The 21,987-nt window shown below is 35.7% G+C and overlaps 2 protein-coding genes across 2 annotated transcripts; both read right to left on the bottom strand.

Moving 5' to 3' along the window:
* Positions 1–1,294: 1,294 nt before the first annotated feature.
* amfrb (autocrine motility factor receptor b) lies at positions 1,295–7,564 on the bottom strand. Its single transcript, XM_051901621.1, has 11 exons — positions 7,137–7,564; positions 6,353–6,445; positions 6,037–6,201; positions 5,478–5,630; positions 5,306–5,346; positions 3,189–3,321; positions 2,920–3,053; positions 2,700–2,810; positions 2,305–2,495; positions 1,914–2,005; positions 1,295–1,820 (listed from the first exon to the last, which is right to left on the bottom strand). The coding sequence occupies exons 1-11, from the start codon at positions 7,386–7,388 to the stop codon at positions 1,803–1,805; spliced, it is 1,383 nt and encodes a 460-aa protein (XP_051757581.1). The 5' UTR covers positions 7,389–7,564; the 3' UTR covers positions 1,295–1,802.
* Positions 7,565–12,882: 5,318 nt separating this feature from the next.
* tppp3 (tubulin polymerization-promoting protein family member 3) lies at positions 12,883–18,935 on the bottom strand. The gene is given in 5 exon segments (XM_051901501.1): positions 12,883–14,047; positions 14,049–14,069; positions 15,370–15,523; positions 15,776–15,973; positions 18,780–18,935. Coding segments are annotated over 4 exon segments (534 nt in total). The 5' UTR covers positions 15,964–15,973; positions 18,780–18,935; the 3' UTR covers positions 12,883–13,876.
* Positions 18,936–21,987: the final 3,052 nt, after the last annotated feature.

Here is a 21,987-nt window from a genome sequence, read left to right as displayed (position 1 = left end):
CTAAGCGGGACCACTAACAGTTAAAGTCCATTTCTGATTTTATTGTTGTTTGTATTGTCATGTTGCAGCGTTTTACTTGGCGATGTTTTAAAAAAATATTTATGAGCTTGTAATCAGAAGTGGGAATTATCAAATTTACGATATCACATGAAGGCAGCATTAGTCAACTCGTTTCAGCTGCGCAGCTCGGACCAATTATAGACAACGAGACAGGAGTTCAGTACGGTGGCCCAGTAGTGCACAACACAACAAAATGTAAAAAGCAAACATAAGTGCACAACGCTACGGAATAAAGCCACAACACAACGGAAATGCTCCCGACCACTGGGACCACTCTCAGAGCTTGGTAAAGTTATTTCCCTTTCGATACTACACTTCGTATTGCGTCGTCTGCCGTTTAGGAAAGATGCAATGGAGAAACTCCTGTTTTCTCCGATTCTGAAGCCTTTTTTAATCACGCAGTGTAACTGCACGGCCATTGGTTCGTGGAGTTTAAGTAAACGAACCAATGGCGACCGAGCCCGCCAAAATGGGCGGGGTCTCGGGCTATATCAGCGGCCGTCTAGCCTTGGTAAACTGATTCATTCTCCTTCAGCGACGCACATCACATCTCCTCGTTGATCCCGAGATTTGAAGCCGCCTTCAACTGCAGCAGTAAGATCAGCTCGCCACTCTCAAACAGAGAAATTGAATTAATAGAGATGTTATCTGCTGTGAATTCAAGCGCTGTGTAATCTGGAAACCATGAGAAACATTGTGCCATGAACACAGTGTAGCCTAAGTGTAATATAGTAACACTAACAGAAATAACTAGTGGCAAAAATGGTTTAATGTTTTCGAGTGCTTCACACAACTTTTCTCAGCACTTCAAAGCTTTAAATATTGCCCAATTTGAATGTTATTTTTAATGTGATGTCCAAAACATTTTGTTCATCCTTCATAGTTTGTCCCCATTTGTAAAAAAAAAAACTAAAAGTTTCACAATGTAGGAAAGCAAACACTTATTTAGAAGAAAGACAATAAATTACCACTGTAGTAGATTCTGCAGAGGAGCACTTATTGGCTTATTAGCCATTTCCACACCGTAGTATATATTTTTAATATTTAATAAATACAATAATAAAATAAAAGTTAATATCAAGTCAAGCTCAGTGCTTTTCTGTCAGCCCTCACAGCGCTGCCAAATCAGGGGCTGGTGCCACCTTAGTGGCCAACTTAATGGCACTGGTGCTACTGCCCTCAAATGTTAGTCTGGAGCCCTGCAATGGTTCTTGAGGTCAGAAAAGTAATAATGTTAAAAGAATGTTGTCTGTGGTATATTTTCACTGCAAAACAAGAAATGCTGTAAATATTGCCACAAATTCAGTCATTTTAGGCCACAATAATCAGAAAAAAAGTCTATATATACACATACACATATATACACAAACACACTTAATGTCTATTGCACATTTCCAAAGTTGCCCTGTACTTTCACTGTCTTCCTTCTAATAGAACACCATTTTTTATTCTTTGCTTTTACTGTTAGTTTTGTTTCTTATGCATTTGTTGTGATTATGATTCTTTTTAAAATCACTTTTATGTAAAGCACAATGAATTCCCATTGTGTATGAAATGTGCAAAAGGTATACAAATAAACTTCCCTTGCCTAATATAGGTGTCATCAACCAACTCTAACTGAATGTTTAATTCTTTTTACATCTGTCAAGAGAGTAAGCGCCAAGAAATGCAGTCAGTGGCACATTCTTCTGAATTTGTTGGTTTCAATGATCACTCAGGTAGGTCTATACCTAAAGAAACATTTATTCCTCATGGTGAACCTGAAAAGCAGTAAATGAATAATGGTTGAGATAAAAATGCAACTATTTAAACAGAAAACAATTTATAAGGACAATTTAGATTCTCACATTTACCTGTGAGCCATCTGCCTGCAATAGAATAATCATATTAGGCGAGTGCACAAATTCAACTGAAAGGCCAGGCAGCCAGTTAGCAATTTGGGAACCTGTAAGAAGAAAAAGGGATATTTCAATAGATACCCAAAACAATCCTAAAATATGATTTAAGAGTGACTGCAGAGGAAAAGTCTAAGATTCCACTTTGAAGCAATGATCAAACTCTGTTTTTTAAAAAACAAATATGCCTACACTGACTGTACATTAACAACCCATTGAGTCAGCAGTAAGGAGTATAAAGCTGACTTAAATAATTTTGGAGGATTCACTTTTCGGTCTTCGGCACAATACGAGCAATTACTATAACAAGTGGATATTTTTCAATGTGTAAAACAATTATTATCTGTACCATCAAAATGGAAGAGGTGACTTTGGTAACTGATTGGAGCTCTGTTTGGGTTTCCCACAGCAGCTGGGCCCAAACTGACTGACAATGATGCCCCCTCCTGCTCATTTCTGGTTTGACTGCCACTCATAATTACAGACATCCTACATGTGGGACATGACATATCCTGTTCTAGCCAGGAACGCAAGCACGACCTGAGAACACACACAGATACCTGTATCTTGGAGACCATGTAAAAAGGTTTCCAAGCAAATGTCTCATTTATTTCCACAGAAATACTGAATATTTTATAGTCACCTATCCAACTTAGTGCTGCATGAGAGATTACATTCACATACAGTACCCAATGTGGATGAACAATAAACCCTTCTCTGTCTGAAATGTGGTAATTTTCTTACTTGTGGAAAAGGTGCCCGCAGGGCATTTTGTATGCTGTGTACATCTTTTCCCAGCAAATAGCACATCTGTCATCATGAGATGCCAGCTCTTCCATTGTAGCCATAGAAAACCTGCCAAGGGACATATACACACACACACATTTTCTGCAGTGTCCCGTTCACCACTATAGACATTTACCTAACTATGGTAAGTAAGGCTTAAAAGTCCTGTAACACCTACCTCATGTCCATAACATCATAAATATGCAGGTAATTTTTGTGTTGAAGTAACCTGTGTTGCATTTCCTGAGACAAGAACCGTAAATGTGTCAATATAATCAAATCAGCCACAGAGAACCAAATATTCCCATAGAGCTGAAAAAAGGCAAAAGACAAGAAAAATAAGTGATAATGATTCTGATTTAATAGTAATAAAAATAAAACTCTATAAATGGCTCTATAAATTAATTAATTTTTTATTTTTTTTTAACATAAAAATGATTGTCTCACCAGCATGTGGATATGATGCATCATGTCTAGGAAAAGAAGACCCATCTCCATGACAAAGTCTGTGTAATAAATACAGACCTCTTTATCTTCCCAAGAATCTTCACAGATCAGGTCATACAGGTGAATTGTGTACCTGAACAAAATTAAATGTAATTTTTAAGCACACAGCTTAAAGAACATATAAGGATATACAGTTGAGCTCAAAAGTTTACATACCCCTTGCAGAATCTGCAAAAATGTGAATCATTTTAACAAAATAAGAAGGATCATGAAAATTGCATGTTATTTTTTATTTAGTACTGTCCTTAATAAACTATTTCACATAACAGTTGTTTACATAAAGTCCACAAGACAAAAAAAATAGCAGAATTTATAAAAATGACCCCATTCAAAAGTTTACATACCCTTGATTCTTAATACTGTGTGTCATTACCTGGATGATCTACGACTGTTTTTATGTTTTGTGATGGTTGTTCATGAGTCTCTTGTTTGTTCTGAGCAGTTAAACTGAGCTCTGTTCTTCAGAAAAATTCTCCAGGTCCTGCAGATTCTTCAGATTTCCAGCATCTGCATATTTGAACCCTTTCCAGCAGTGACTGTATGATTTTGAGATCCAATTTTTCACACTGAGGACAACTGAGGGACTCAAACACAACTATTACAAAAGCTGCAAACATTCACTGATGCTCCAGAAGGAAACACGATGCGTTAAGAGTCAGGGGTGAAAACTTTTGAACAAGAAGGTGATGTGTAATTTTTTTTTTATTTTGTTTAAAGAACATATTTTTTTCATTTAGTTCTGCCCTTTGGAAGCTACAAAAGATACTTACATGTTTCCCAGAAGACAAAAAAAAAAGTACGATTTATTCTGTTCATCCAATTCAAAAAGTTTACATCCCCAACTCTTAATGCATCATGTTTCCTTCTGGAGAATCAGTGAATGTTTGAACCTTGTTTAATAGTTGTGTTTGAGTCCCTCAGTTGTCCTCAGTGTGAAAAGATGGATCTCAGAATCATATAGTCACTGCTGGAAAGGGTTCAAATATGCAAAAGATGCTGGAAAACCAAAGAATCTGCAGGACCTGGAGGATTTTTTCTGAAGAACAGAGCTCAGTTACAGTAACTGCTCAGAACAAACAAGGGACTCATGAACAACCATCACAAAACAAAAAAACAGTCTTGGATTATCCAGGTAACCACACAGTATTAAGAATCAAGGGTATGTAAACTTTTGAACAGGGTCATTTTTATAAATTCAGCAATTTTTTTGTCTTGTGGACTTTATGTAAACAACTGTTATGTGAAATAGTTTACTCAGGACAGTACTAAATAAAAAATAACATGCAATTTTCATGATCCTTCTTATTTTGTTAAAATGATTCACATTTTTCTAGATTCTGCAAGGGGTATGTAAACTTTTGAGCTCAACTGTGTTTTTTATAAATGCATATAACAAAAGAATTCCAATCATGTCTCATTGGTTTCATGCTTTTTCAGAACACCATGTAAATGAATGGGGACCCGGGGCTTTCAAGTTCCAAAAATGACCCAAAAAAAAAAAAAAAAAGTATTGCATAAATCACAAATCATAGCATATTAGCATAAAAGCATCATAAAGGTAATCCATACAGGTTTATGTACTGTATTTTAAGTCTTCCAAAGCCATGAGTCTTTAAGTAATGAGGAGCACAGAAAAACCAAAGAACAATTTCTCAATATTTGCTCCCGTTATTTACAATTTACACACACACCTGGTTCACTATCCTTGTAGGGACTCTAGATAGACATAATGGTTTTTATACTGTACAAACTGTATATTCTATCCCCTACCCCTACCCCTAAACCTACCCATCACAGAAAACTTTCAGCATTTTTACATTCTCAAAAAATATAATTTAGTATGTTTATTAATCCATTTCCCCCATGGGGACTGCTGCCTGGTCCCCACAATGTAGGTGATCTCAGGTTTTAACATCCTTGTGGGGACCATTTGGTTCCCACAATGTAATATACACCCGTACACACACACACACACACACACACACACACACACACACACACACACACACACACACACACACACATGTGTATGTGTGCTCACATTTACAAATACTTACCGTAGAATTGCATGGCTCATATATATAGTTACCATAAGGCACTGTAGAAAAACAATGAATTTTAAGAATCTGTACACTTAAAAACAAATGTATACAGTACTTGCTTCCACATAAATACAGACTCAGATACACATAAACAAACAGGTTCACATGCACACAAATCCAAACTTACTTCAACTGTCATAAAGGAGAAAGTGTGCATATCATGGGAAAGCCCCAACAGGCCACATATGACAGTGAGCCCCCCAGAGGATACAAACAAACACATCAACACCGACAACACGCGCATATGGCTGCCCAGAGTCGTGGTGGAGGATGACGAGAGCTAGGAAATATAAAACAAATAATATCATTCTCAAGTCATGGCCACAGATTACATTGAATACATGACATTGAGATGGTTATGACCAGATACAGATGCACAACAAAATCTTGTGTTACAGTGACCTCATTAACCTCACTGTTGCTGTGCAGGTGAAAGCACTTACATGGGGAATGATACTGATTTAAAAGCATAATCTTCTCTAATGCTAAGACTCAACTGAAAATTATCTTAGTAAACACACTAGGATTCAAGGACTCTAATGCTATTTATAATGTTCAACCTGAAATTGATATGGACTTGGGTAGTCACATGGTAGGTCATCCGTGTTTTCCACAGTTTCCAGGCACTGGATTTCTCTCTCTGAGTATTGGTTATCTGGATATCAACTGACAATATATTTACTTACATACTCAAAACGATCTTTGCAGAGCTGGGTCAAGAGCTGGAGAAAGAGAAGCGCAGAGCACCAAAGACACCACATGGCCAGCTCCCTCTCTGTCTGCACATTCAGCACACCAAAGAGAAAGATGAACTTGTAGAATAGAAAGTTCCGGATTTTGCCCTTGAGGTTCTTGCAGCAGGAATGTCAAGGCCAAAAATGTAACAGAACAAACAGAAGGGTTCATTAGTCACACAGTACAAGGCTATAACAAACATAATTATTTCACTGTTATGTTTAATCTCCGGTTTACATCAGGCTGGACATGTGCCACATGGATTACCTGTTTTTCATTCGTTCTGAGATCACTGAACACAATAAACTGGATACATTTTGCCATCAGCAGGAGAAAACAGCACAGTGTGTTCACAAGGACCTGAGGAGATGAATAGTGTAATATAGGCTACTACTAGCTGCACTAATGTACATTTGCTCTAATGACACTAATTCCCAAAATCCTAAAACTTAATACACTGTCTATAAAATATAAAAACATCAGGTCTGAAGAATGGTTATGACCATGTTATTTGTTTGAATGACAAAAAGAAAAAATAATTTAGAAAAATCTAGTTTAAAAGTCGTGTGCCAATTTCTTAGAAATATAATATTTGTATCCATGCTGATTTTCATACATCAAAAAAGAACATTTTTAGCTATTTGAGTTCAAGTTTTCAAGTGGTGTAACCATTTAAAAGTACTAAAATGCCGTTGTATCTTGAATATACATGAATGCACACAACTTTAATTATATTCGAAAACGTTTTCAAAATATATTCAGGGGACAATTTTTTTTTTTTTTTAAAGAAATAATAACAGAATATTATACCAAACGAATCCAGTTTAAACAGCTAGCTATTGTTTTTAATTATAAATCATATAATGTTACTATATATTATAAAATCTAAATTATTTTAAATTCAAAAATGGAAAACGTTCGTCATAGAAGTTTAAGACAGTTTTACATGAATTGCATGTTTTAATATATGAATAAAAAAAAAATAAAAAAAAGTGATGTCATTTACTGTCCCATATACAAACCTGGTCTTGTTAGGGCTTGGACCACTTACCCATATACAGAAGCTATCCGTGGCCTGATACCACAAAACAGTTGAATGTAATTCTTCATTATTGACATTGTCATCGCCTGTCCTGCCATCGGGTGAGTTCTGAGAGAGTTTGTTTACTAGAGCGGACTGAATGAGTGGATCTTTCGCCTCTTCATACAGGTTGTAGATGCATCTCGTCAGTAAACATACACTGAATGCTGTGTACGCTTTAGCCCAAGGCCAGGACAATACATCCACAACGCTGAGCGCCATTCGACCACCGATACACGACAATACACAAAAATAATGTTTTTCTCTCTCTTTAAGCCACTGTCAAAAATAGTATACTTAAAGACATAAATATTTAATACTTATAAGCAGGATAAACTAATCTGTCTTTAAAAGCAAGACTTCAGTGGTGTGTCACTAGTTCAGGTTGCACTAGAGAGGGCGTAAACGAGGGAGTAGATTTAAAACAGATTGTCGAATCTGCTCCTTCAAAATCAATTTAGATTTCATCAGTTTATAAACATTTATACACACATATAAATAGTGATATAGTGAAATTAGAAACCAATAGGTGAGACAGACGCAGATTGTTACATTTTTTACTTCAGTGTCTATTTCTCAGGTTAGGTTAATTTTTTTTATCTCATATTCAATAAAAGCATTATGATACAAAACCATTCATCAAACAAAGAAAATGTAGACCTAATGTGCAAAAATTACTGTTTTGGCCAACAGATATTGTAATTAAGTTTTGAGGAGTTTGTGATTCATTTTGTTTTACATTCTCTGGATTCTCAAGTCATTGATCATACTTTGAGAAAGGACTGGGAATAGACAGCCATGACAAACCTTTGATGGCTTTTTCTGTAAGTTAAGGAAACATTGGCTGTTCTTAACATTTGAACAGGAAATAATGAACATATTGCCAACTACTTTTATTAAAGCATTAATTTCTATACTATTAACATTTGTATTGTGCATTTTATGTTTTTCTGCTCTTTATTTGCCATCTTTTCAGTGCTTTTTACAGTTCACTTGAATTCAAACAACAGAATCCTAAGAAATACCAATAAAGCTGGAGTTCAGGTGGAGTGAATATAGTGTATGTACGTGTGCTGGTTTGCAAGGTCCAGCGAAGGTCCAAAATAGTAGAAATGTGATAGTTATGACAGAGGATCAAACCAGTATATACGAAAAAAGACAACATGATATTTGAAATACTGTAGGAGAAATGACAGCATTGTGATTACTCATGTACCCTCCTCTAAATATGTCTCCTCAAGTACAGGAGCATCAGATAGATGGGAGAGAAATTAACATATTTTAGCTCTTTCTTTTTTCCCCAAAACAATGCATCTTGCTTTTTAATTTTAAGAATTTCAGTTATGATAAATGTGCAGCTGGATGCTGTTGATATTTACCGAGCTGGCTTCCAAGATCAGTGTATTTTTGCGTTATTTTACAGAACCTAAAGTGAGCTGGAGCAGGCGGTATTCTTATTCTTCGAGCCTCATGTTTGGTGTGTATGAGGGCCAGTGATGAGAAGAAATTGACTGGTTACCTGTAGTTGTTTGGCCTGAAGATAGTCACTCTTAGTTTTTTCTTTGAGGACTTTGCAAATCGGAGAGGAGAGGGAGGAGATTTGAACTCTAAAATACACCAAATTTTGGATCTTTATGTAGAATAAATACATACTGGGTAAATATTTTGCACTATTAAATGTGTTAATACTTTAGTTACTATAGTATACATTTGACTAGGTTTGCAGGACAGCATTTTCTTACAGCATATTCATCTACTTGATCTGTGAAGTCCATGAAGCACTTGCTGCTAAAATGAATTCATGAACACGCACACTAGTATAAACATTGAGCACATGTCAGTAAACATGATATGGTGAAAATCATGTTCACAGTAGATGTTAAAGAGACCTGGAGACCTGTTTCCTGCTCATCTTTCTCTAATTTTTAAATAATCAGAACTAATTTTTTCACTTATTTTGTGTTTACTTCTCATTTCAAATTTTCATGTAAATGCCACAACAATCAATTCAAAGAGTGTCAAAGACTCTGGAGGTACCATAAGCAGCAATAGGATTACTTGTAGCTATAGAGATTTTTCTTGGAACCAAACACTGAGATAAGGTAAAGTGTGCACTTTGGGTCACAAATCACAGTGTTAGCAACAGCACGTAGGACTCATTAAAGGTGCAAACTACATATTACCCTTAACTGAATAGTCAGTTCAGAACATGATTATAGATTATACAAAGTGTTCCTTTAGTATTGTGTTTGGAGTATACTGGTACTCTTTTTCATTCTTAGGCTACATATACACATATTTGAGCGCTGTAAAAAAAAAAAAAATTGTAATTTTTATGGAAAAATACTAAAAATGCTACAGTAAAAACATGTTCATCAACTGTAAGTTACCTTACCATATACAGTTTCACGAGTTCACACTTACAAATAAGTCAGATAAATTAATTGGTAAACATATTTGGCGTGCTGTCCGGGGAGAGGGCTCCGAGCTCGGTAATCGGCCCGAACACAGAGTACCCCCCCTCCATTTTAAGGTTATATGAAGTAACCCAGAGAATTTGAGGAGACGGAGTGGTGGAGGGATTCTGGAAACCGTCGAGGATCCTGGGTGAGTTTGACTGTGATTATATATAGGCCTGAACACATGCTGATTGGGTAGATATGTTGATTACAGATTGTTGACAGCTGGTTGAGATGACGTAATGATTGGGTAGCTTATTTGACTTGTTCCTCCCGAACTACGTTAATAAAACATAATATGGTGAAAAATTGTAAATAGTTTGACATCACATTATATATAATTTTACTGTAAAATTCTGTCAAATTTATGTTTTTTTTTTCAAGTAAAATGAATTACCATATAATTTACAAGGGGAAAAAAAAACAGTAAAACGACATTCCCAGAAGTCCCTGCGTTACACATCACGTGATTACATTTTTTATAAATAATTTTGTTTCTTCTCATTTCTGTTATCAGAAATTTACATTAGTGTGTTTTGTGTTACATTTGACATTATTTAGTTAATGTTTATTGCATTATTTTAATGTCATGTTACTCTGATGATGTTTTGTCTTTGTGTGTATGATTCTGTGCACCGTCTATACATGAGTATTAGCCATGTTTTATGAACAGGCCGGTAACTATGAACTCTGATTCATCACGTGGCTTTCTGTTTTGCCACCTGTATTATTGTGGTGGTTAAGTATATTATTATTATTATATCACTTGAAATAAATGGTTATAAGTTGTAAAATATACACGCACCCTGTAAAACTGGAAACATTGTCACAGTATTTTTTATAGTGAATTTCTGGCATTTTATTTTACCGTAGATTTAACGGGATATTTTTTAAAGTGAGCTTTTTCTTTCTTTTTTTCCATGCATATGCATTGTCTGACTATTAAATACACTACTGTTCAAAAGTTTGTGGTTGGTAAGACATTTTTTATGTTTTTAAAAGAGGTCTCTTATGCTCACCAAGGCTGCATTTATTTACTGAAAGAAACAGTAAAAACATTCATAATAGTATTACAATTTAAAATAACTTTTCTATTTTAATATATTTTAAAATGTAATTTAATCCTGTGATGGCAAAGTTGAATTTTCAGCATCATTACTCCAGTCTTCAGTGTCACATGATCCTTCAGAAATCATTCTAATATGATGATTTACTGCTCAAGAAACATTTCTTTTTGTTATCAATGTTGAAACAGTTGTGCTGCTTAATATTTTTTATGGCATTTTTTCAGGATTCTTTGAAGAACAGAAAGTTCAAAAGAACAACATTTGTTTGAAGCAGAATTTGTAACAATGTAAGATTTTACTGTAACTTTAGATCAATTTAATGTGTTAATTCTTTAAAAAATAAAATTCTAAATGACCCTTTGAACGGTAGTTGTAGCATAACTCTTCATGAAATATTGTATAAACCATGTGATATAAAACGTTTGCATTTATTAGAAAAATGTTCCACAAAGCGCCACAAGGTGGTACAGTCGAGTCAACAACGAGTCTCATTCAGAGACTTATTATAGGATTAGAGACTTATTAGGGGATTCGTAATAAGCCCATCTGGATCATGTTTATTTGCTTTTATTTTCACATATTTTAATATTTCACTCCAGTATATGGCAAGCCTAATGACAAATGAGATTATATTTGCAGCATGTTGTTACTTCGTAACTTGTTATATAATTTAAAAAATAATATATGTGACAAGACATATTTCCATATAAATGTAAATTTATATGTAAAATTATATATGAAATGTGAAATATGAAATGTGACAAATGTAACCTGAACATACTATATATTTGGTGGGTTGAATTCCAAGAATTGCAGGAAGTTAACTTTAAGAAGTCACATAGGCTATTCAGATTATTATTTATTATTATTGAATTATGTCTTATTGTTCCACTCGGTGCTTTAGTTATATCCAGCGCAAAGTCCGGTGGTCCTTAAACGTTGATTTAACGTGATTAGACGCACAAAGCTTTATTAAAATTGCAATCAGCCAAGAAATAAAACATGTTGCCATTAAAATGACAATTAATATGTAGTATAATTTAACATTCATCTAGCCTAATATTTTAGTATTTTAACATTACAGAATCGTGTCTCGCACCTCCCCCTAGAGGCACTCCGTGCGCGCTGGTGGGACTCGAGTTCATTGACAAGCGCGCGGCAGTCATCTGCCTGCATGTGCCGCATATTACATCAACAGCGCCAGTCAAGCCTGTCGGGGTCTGCAATTCATGTTAACAGGCAATTAATCAGCCGGTTGATTACAGCGCGCGGCGAGCACAGAAGTTGACTAAAGGCGATTGCAACGCTGCTGTGCGATGCCATTCATCAACGTGTGACAGGAGCAACAAAGGCTCGAGCTGGAATGGAGCGAGATGTTTTTGATTAAACGCTTCCAAGGAGATGAACCAAACAAACGTTGCCATGAACGAGTGTGTTTGGTTACAAACACACAGAGGGCAGGGGAAGGCTGCCGGAGCCAGGTGCCGGGCCGGGCTGTTGTGTTTGTGTGTGAGACGGTTGCCACGGCAACAGAGGGACCGGCGTCCTGCCTGTCCCTCAGGGGTTACTTCGGACAAATAGACCGCCGTTCAGAACACACGCTGTGCCTAATGCTAAATATGACAGTAAAGCGTTCAGCAAAAGGTCGCGTTTTGACCCTGTTGTGAAGTATTTGGTTTTATTTTATTTTTACCACAACTTTTCAACAATAATTTCAGTAACTACGATTATGTTTGGATGTTACCATGGTTACAGCGGCACATTTTTGTTAGGTTTAAGAGAGGAAGTACAGACAGGTACTGATAATAACTTCATTTTATGCCCCGAACCTTTACAAAACCTCCCGTGTGATTTTTTTTTTAAACAATGTACAATAATTAAACATGGCATATAATTTCATTGACAACCTCCGGGGATTCATATACCCCTGGTTAAATTTTTTTACAGGATATTAACATGATGTATGTGTTTGAACATGCTGTAGAATGTGAAACCATAATTATTTTGAAACTAGTAGTTATTATTAGTAATGATGCTTAATAGTAATTATATCGACACAATATTTTGTGTATTGTCTGTTTCAGTCTTTTACATCGCTAGAAAGGTTTTGCTGCAAAAAAAGTATTTTATTTCTCATTTAAAATAGACCAAAGTACAAAAAAAAAAAAAAAAAAAAAAAAACACACCAAAGATATTTAGTAATGGTTTATACAAAGGCAATTTCCAGTTTCAGAAACACAGTAAGCTAACTAAAACAAAGATACGACATTGAATTTTTGGAAATAATTTTAGTAAACAACAGAAGGGTAGATAATATACACATAAAGCTGGTTCACCATTCAGGAAATATCCATTGAATGACATTTAAATTTTAATAATGAATATTGTTACAGTTTATAACTGCAATTAAGAGCATCAGTAGACCTTAGTCAAGTTAGACGCCATATTGGATTTAACGTGGATGAAAACGAGGCTGTGAGGGAGAGACATACAGTCTTTACAATGGCACACACTGTATAAAGGTTCTGGGTCACGTAACTTTTAAAATGTTTTTGGTCTACTGCAATTTTTTATTTATATATTTTTGTAAAGATGTTTCATCTGCTGAACAATCGGTATGTTGTTAAACAACATTGAACGCATTCATAACATTGAACATTCTGTCCCTCACAGCCTCGTTTTCATTCCTGTCAAAAATGTAATGTGGCATTACCCAAACTGAGGTCTATACACATGTTAGAAGAAAGAAAATCTTTTAAAGAGCTTCCTGTGTTCACTTCTCCCTCTCCAAAGTATAGTAATGTTCAGATGCACCTTTCTTGTAGCTATTAAACAGCAACATAAAAACTGAAACAAATACACTATCTTTTCCCCTCCAGCAGAGCTGTCTTTATGCTTGCTCTGATTTTTTCACCTGAAATCCTACAGCAAGGGCTAGTAACTGCATGAAAGGAGTGAGACCAGTTCCTCTCTTACCCTTCTGTCAACTTTCTAACGAAAACTGACTGTAATACTATGTTCTTTATCCTTAAAGACAAACATTTACAACACTTCCTGTGTTACACTGCATAGTGGCTGTGTGATTTTACAGGTCAAAGTTCAAGTTTGGCTTTGGTCCAGACCTAAGTGCTGATGAAGATGGAGCTCAGAGCTTTGAACACGTTGACATGGAAACAGTTGGGCCTTACTTGGCCTTCGTCTTCTCGTCGTAAGTCCCAGCGTTCTTGTAGGCCCCTACGTAGCCCGTGTGCTCCACAATCTCCTCCCGCCCACCTTTTCCTCTGCCTTTCCCACTCTCATCAAAGCGCTCCTTGTGTGAGCCTGTATATTTAGTTGTGTCGGTTAATCTATCCACCTGCAGCAGTTTTTGCCACTTTCTAGAATGGTTAAGAAAGAAACATACAAATGAATAAGGAAATGAATAAAGATTTTAATTTTGGCAAGGTCAATCAAAATTGGAGAGCAATGTAATAATGGAACTAGAAATTAACCATAAAATGTGCTTTAGCAAACTAGCATTGTTATTTTATCAGATGATCTGTACAAGTCTGTTTCAGCCTGCACCAGCAGAGCCTTTTCTGTCAACAGCATATTCATCACATATTCCTGCAACTCCTTTTGAACTTTTAACTAGTTGCCAGAATTGATTTATTGTTGTTTGATTTGTTACTGCCCTCTAGTGTTGAACCGACTGAGGAATGATGTAGTAGTACCTTTTTAGTGTTTCTCAATCTTGCTCCACCAACACTATTCATTTTAGGTGTCTCACTAATTTGACATACCCAGTCGAGTTCAGAGAGCGCTCTACAAATGAGATGATGAGTTGAATTATGTGTTTGATACAGGAGACATTCAAAATGTGCAGTGTTAAGGGACCTTCTTGAGCAACAACTGCTTGGCAGTCTCGGTATTTCTTGGTTTATCTAACATTTTAAAAATTCAGGTAATACACTTTTTGTCATGACAAAATTGAGGTAGCCTAATAACTAGTTTAATTAGAATTGATTTGCACTGAAGTGTGATGAAATGGCAAACCAATAATTGATGTTTCTTGTTTTTTGTCTTGTTTTATGTACACTACCGTTCAAAAGTTTGTGGTCGGTAAGATTTTTTTAAGTAGTCTCTGGCTGCATTTATCTGATAAAAACAGTAATATTGTGAAATATTATTACAATTTAAGTTTTTTTTCGTTTTATTTTTTGTTTTTGATTTAATATATGTTAAAATGTCATTTATTCTTGTGATGGCAAAGCTGAATATTCAGCAGCCATTGCTCAAGTGTTCAGTGTCACATGATCATTCAGAAATCATTCTAATATGATGATTTGGTGCTCAAGAAACATTTCTTATTGTTATCAATGTTGAAAACAGTTGTGCTACTTAAAATTTTTTGGAAACCCTAATACATTTTTTTCCAGGAAGCTTTGATGAATAGAAAGATCAAAAGAACATTTATTTGAATGAGAATTATCTGTAACATTTAACTGTTGCAATTTAACGTGAAGAAAGAAAAAAAACCTTTTAAAGGTTGTGTATAACAGCGACGTTTTGAATTGACAACATTGATTTTGATGCCGCCTTTGAATGCAGTATAGTCACACTTATTTATGTCAGCATTAATTTACAAGTTGTCATCCAAAAATACCTTAAATGATTGTTTTTAAATGGTTGCCTTACCGTTACACCAACGTTGGTAGGTTCTTTGCCCTCAATTAGCTTATATATAGACTGCAACGCCTCTTCTTTGCTTTGACCTTTGAACCTCTTTGGGGCCAATTCTTCTAGAGCTTTCTGGAACTCCTCATATGTTATAACACGAGATGTCTTTGCTCTGAATCATATGGTAAACATAGCCTTTTTAATATTTGTTACATTGCCAGAACAGTGCAGTTTTTTTTTTTTGTTTTTTTTTAAAATTTATCTATGAAGATGTTTTTAACATTTACACTATTTACATTTTTATTTACATTTTATATGGTTATAGTGTGTGCACAATAACAAAAACATATATTACAATTTGTTAAAAATTTGAATAGTCTCAGAACAAAAAAAAAAAAACAAAAAAAAATGATGAAAAACTCACTTGACTTTAGTGAAGACAATATCTACATCAGTGCTGGTGACATTCTTGCCATCAGTGACTTTGCAGTCTTTGCACAGCTTAGCCCAGTTTTTCCCATTCATCTCCTTCCCAGTGGCTTTGGTGTCACCATGAATAGCGAACTTCTTAAAGGAGCTCAGAAGCTGGTCCATGTCTGTGCTTTCTGCCATATTGGGTATTCTGCTAAACAAATAGTAAAGACTATGACCTAATGGAACCATTTCTCTAGAAAAAGAGGTGTTTTAAACTAACCATACAAGTCATCTGCAATAGGTAAACAGGAATTACTGAAGCCTTAAAGGGATGGTTCACCCAAAAATTTTGTCATCATTTACTCCCCCTCAAGTTGTTCAAAACCTGAGTTTCTTTCTTCTGTGGAACACAAAAGAAGATATTTTGAAGACTATGGGTAACCAAACATTTGATGGGCTCCATTGACTTCAAAAAAATACTATGGAAGTCAATGGGGCCGATCAACTGTTTGGTTACCGACATTCTTCAAAATATCTTCTTTTGTGTTCAGCAGAAGAAAGAAACTCATACAGGTTTTGAACAAGTTGAGGGGGAGTAAATGATGACAGAATTTTCATTTTTGGGTGAACTATCCCTTTAATTTAACAAAAACAAAAAAAAAGATGAAAGAGAAGGCAGATTACTGTGGTACACACACACACAAATATATATATATATATATATATATATTGCACTGTATTATCACCTTTTAGTAATCTCAGATGTGTAGTATGTACTAATAACGTCTACTGTCTCAGTCTGTACAGATGAGGTTGAGCCCAGACTATAAAGAACCTTAAATTCAGATTTAGCCTTTCTAAATGATCTAAATTATCTGCATTATTCTAAACTGTCCTGCGATTTTGGCTTTGAGATATTTTACTAATGGTCTTCTTGTTGCAGAGTTTTGGCAAACTTCATCAGCAGGTCACCCTCTTTTCCATTGCGTTTTGAATGGCCTGAATGAATAAAATACCAATTAAAGCACCAGCCAAAAGTAACACATTAGGTGTGTGTGGAACGACAGAGCCTGATGTAAAATTTAAGGGCCATAAGGATTGAGCTAATGAGGTGATTATCAGCACTCAGCAGACTGCTAATTATTCATTCAACACAAAAAAAACCCACTGATGTTTGAATTTTCTTAGACATTTTCAGACAGCCTCTTTCCTTCCTTCATAATTCTATTTCTTTCTTTCGAGTGCAGGTAAAATACAAAATCATGCAGTATCATGAGTGAGGACGATTCCAGACTTTAGGTGTGTCTACACAGTCCAGCCATTGTCAACGGCGGCGAGAGAAGGTGTGTGGATGGTCTGATGTGTCTTGGAGTTATTGTGGAATGTTTCAGATGGATGTCAGAAGTTTGGCAGCTGATGTCCTCATGGAGAGGTGATGAGTGTACAGCAGCGGTGGGTGGGCTTGCCCTGGCTTCAACTCCTTCAACCATCTGTAGTCTCCTCTCAGCTCACACATATGACTTATGTGTTGCATCAAATAGTCTCTTATGTTCACCAAGACTGAATTTATTTGATCAAAAATATTGTGAAATATTATTATCATTTGAAATAAGTTTTTTTATATTAATATAATTTAAAATGTGATTTATTCATTTGATGACAAAGTCGAATTTTCAGCAGCCATTACTCCAGTCTTATCACATGATATCCCAAATATGTTGTAATCATCACTAGGTTGTCAAACAATTCTTCAGTCATTGAACAATCAAAGTCATCGCATTTTATATGTTGTCATGCTTAACGTGTTGCACATGTGTGCTGTGTATTTCCCTAATACAGAGTGCGAGGAATGGTGTGCGAGCTGCTGCTGAGGTTGTTCCCACACATGCGGCCGAATAAAGACATCATTGTGAATATGAGCCTCACCCTTCTAACACACATGCAAAGGCAGCCGTCCACATAAACACACACTGCCCACCTCCCAAGAGATCCCCTCACTCAGGACAAGACTTTGTGGAAGTGTCCATGGAAACCATTGTATTAAAAAGGGAAACAGAGACACACTTACCCACCCATCCAGACAAAACACACAAACAAACAGTGGACACATCAAAATAACAAAGGCATGTCCTAAAGACTTTATGAGCAGATCACAATCTTCTTCCGTTTCAGCCCTAGGGTTTTATAGCTAATCATTCTTTGTGGTCCTGCCCGCAAGATACCTGTATTCCCCACACAGCATGTTTCTTCACACTTATTCTGTATTTCATATTGATAGATATAATATGTGATAATAACTTCATATACTATAAAACTGATATATCTCAAATATAAATGATATAGACAACTTAATGAGTGTTTACTTTCTGATCAGACATGCAGACAGCAACCCTATAATTAACCTGTGATGTCAGCAGTGTTTTGTTCAACAGTTATATGAATAGCATCCCTTTGTGCCAATTTGCCTCTGGGAAACATCATGCAGTATATATAGCCTATATAATTGCAATCTAAATCATTTTAGTCAGTGACAATTGTAATTATCCAAAATGAACATGATTTCATCTTCTGGCACTTGATGGCCCTTAGTCACACTGCAGATGTTGCAGTTAGAACATTACTTACTGTTTATTGAAACAAGTAGATTTTATTATTATTATTTCATTTAAAACATGTTTTCTGTCCATTACACTTGTGTGCTATCTGACCAGTGTGTTTGCTCAAGGGCACAAAAAATGTCTTGAAATAACTCCACTTTGTGTTTATCTCAGTTTACTCACTAAATTTACACACTATTGTGCAGTAATACCCATATACAGCATTACCAGTTTCAATATGTAAGCCACAGATGCTGTGTACCAGTGCATGGCATATTATGGGTGTGCATGATGTTATGTGTGCATGCATGTAGCAAATAAGGCGAGTGCACATACTGTATGCATGTTCACAGGTGTGGAGTGCATTTGCTTATGAAGATCATTCTATCACATTAGTAGCAGTGAAATCACTCTTACCTGTGCTACTGATCTCCAGCTGCTGGCAATCCACACACATGCACACACACTCCCAGGTCTGCACAACTTCTGTCCCGTCTTGCTCTCTCTCTCTTTCTCTGTCTGTCCTGTTACTCCCTTCTGAAATGGGCTTTAAAAGGCTGAGGGCTTGTTATCATCTGTTTATTCCTGTATCCATGGAGACGTCCTGTTTAACATCAAGGGATGGCTATAAAAGAGAGAGAGAGAGAGAGAGAGAGTGTGTGAAAGAGAGAGAGAAAGAGAGCCTACTCAAGTTGTAGTGACCAGGGTCATTTATCAGTCAGGGTGAACTGGAGGCTTGAGCATAGCAACATAAAGAAACCAGAAAAAGACTTTGTGTTTTATTTGTGGTTTGTGTTTATCCTCTGTTTTGCTGTGTTGTGTTTGTATGTAAATGCTACTCATTCAACAGTGTGAGTATGTAAGAAGAGAGTAAGAAATGCGATTCATCCAGCATGATATGCATGTGGTAGTGTGTGTATGTGAGAATGTTCATCCAATACTGCCTGTGTGTGTGTGTGTGTGTGTGTGTGTGTGTGTGTGTGTGTGTGTGTGTGTGTGTGTGTGTGTGTGTGTGTGTGTGTGTGTGTGTGTGTGTGTGTGTGTGTGGTCCTGGTAAACCCTACGTTATGGGAACCAAATTTCACCACAAAGATGGCAATATCCGAAAGAGTTTAGGGGTCGTATTAGGGGATAGAACAGATTTGTACAGTATAAATAAATACAGTATAAATTTGTACAGTATAAAAATCATTATGTCTATGGAGAGTCCCCATACAATGTGAAAACCCAACATGTGTGTGTGTGTTCATACTTAGCTACACTAACACAAACCAGATCTGTCCCCAGCAGTGCTCAAGCCAAATCTGACAAAACCTCTATTTGGGGACATTCAGGAACATACTCATTTGTAAAAAATGATGTAAAAGAAGTAAACCTTTTAAAAGCTGCGAAAAAATAGAAGTAGTGGCATATCTTTTCTTTCTTATTGTGATGTATATCTCAGTCTAACAGACTGTTGAAAAAATATATGGAGGGTGGGGACTTGGTTCTATCCATCATTTGTTTATTGGATGGAGGCAGATTTGCAATACTTGCAGTCGATTGTAAAAAAGGGCGGGTTTCAGAGGACTTAATGATTGGAGAAATCCAGCATTCGTTACCAGAGAGAAGTCTGACGTTTAACCAGAGATGCACAGAAAAATTGTTTACAGTAACATCAATAGCAAGCTTTCAGAAAAAAAGATAAGTGAATTTTCATTTCAAGCCTACTTTAACACAATGCTGTGGAACAATTTATTCTGATTGGTCAATAGCAGCATTCATCATTCAAATATTTTTAAATAATTACCATTGTTCCGTTGGTCATCTGGGAGACCCTTGTGCTCGTGTTCTGTCTTTAATTAAGCTAATAAAATCATTTCAGCTCAGATCAATATTTTATGTCAGAGTATTTATTTATGTAGATAGCCATGTAATAAGTGGAATAATGTACAATCAAATGGCCATTATTTCAAAACAAATCCCTCAGGGTGATATGAGGCCCTGATCGGCCTGTTGGGGTTCATTTACAATAACTGACTCTACATTATCCCTTCCATGTAGTGTCTCTTAGGTGCAGCTGAATCTCACAGAGGGCCTTTCTGAAGATGGGCAGACAGGTCTTTTTTTTGCTAATTCTGTCTCTCTCTCCCTGCTCTTCTCTTTCTGTCTTTCTTTCTCTTTTGGCTCCTCTCCTTCATCCACTGACTTAATATTTTCCATAGTTGCCCTCACTGTCTGTCTCTTTCCTCCTTTTTGTCCGAAGAACAGGACATATAAAAATCAGAATCACGATTCAGCAACAGCCTGGGGCCAAATGTGTTGCAGTGGAGCCTGATTTCACTGAGAAATGTATTTTTAATTTTGTTATTTTTATTTTTATGATTTAAACCATTTTTGCCATTTGGAATCACCTTTTTTGAGTGATGCATAATGCGGGACCAGAATATATTTGGACCTTTAAAACAGTTAGCACCACTGATCAACATAAATATTTGGAGCATGTAAATTTTCACGGCAATAACATACAACAACAGTTTAAATTAACTGAATAAGTCAGGCTCATATATACAGGAATTTGATGAAGCATTTGCCTTGCCAGGTACATTAGACTGATCAAATTGCCCCAACTGTTTGCTAAACGTTGACTTTAACTCCTTATACATACAAAGATCACTTTCGTTCATTTGCTGAATCATGGTGCTGAAAGATTTACTGTTTCACTCTATGATTAGCTTTACATTCAGGTTTCTGCATAGAGAAGTTTGTTTAAACTGCTTTACATTCATCTTTCCACAGCTGTGCCACTGAAGATGAACAAAAGTCTTACGGGTTTGGAACGACATGAGGCCCTGGCATCTTATCGCTGCACACAGCTGCAATTTTTATTTTTTATTTTTTTTTACAATGTAATACAATTATCTCAATAAATATGCTAGGTTAATTTATTTATAAATAAACAATTAAAAAAAAATATCAGTTATAATATTCTAAAATATTTAAATATATTTAACATATACAATAAATATAACATATAACATATTTAAAATATAACATATTTAAAAAATATTTATTATAAATAAATGAATCATTCAAATATTTATCATTTTGGTATAGTTATTTGTTTATTTTGGGTGTTTTTTTTTCACCATGACAATCCGATTAGCATGGAAAGCTAGAACGATGAACTTGGTTGTGTTATTACACAGCTCAACAGCACAGAATTTAGCCTCTTGTCTTGGTGGTTCAGTTGGGTCAGGTGTGATGTTTCCTAGGTTCAGCAAATACATTGTGGTTATACTGTGTGATTATGCAAATATTTTGAGTGTTTATGTGTGTGTGTACTCTAAGAAGATCTCTAAAGGAACTTTGGAGTGTTGCCATTCCAAATAGTGATCTGACGAAATGATCTTTCATCACTCGCTTGACCAGATTACATTACAGTTACCTCCACCAGAAACAGCATTGAGGCTTGTTACGAGAAAGGAAAACTGCATGTATTTTATGTATTGTAAGAGAAAGAGAAGATGTGTTCATATTATAACTGGGATCAAAGCCATTAAAAACTGAGGATATCTTTGTCAGGGTTTTATTAGTCTCCATTTTATTTTCATTTTATAACGTCTCCTGTATGAGGGAAAACATA

The sequence above is a fragment of the Ctenopharyngodon idella genome, chromosome 7, assembly GCF_019924925.1.
Source record: "Ctenopharyngodon idella isolate HZGC_01 chromosome 7, HZGC01, whole genome shotgun sequence".
Lineage (NCBI taxonomy): Eukaryota > Metazoa > Chordata > Actinopteri > Cypriniformes > Xenocyprididae > Ctenopharyngodon > Ctenopharyngodon idella.
Note: the sequence above shows the minus strand (reverse complement) of the source record. Positions and strands in the feature narration are given on the sequence as shown.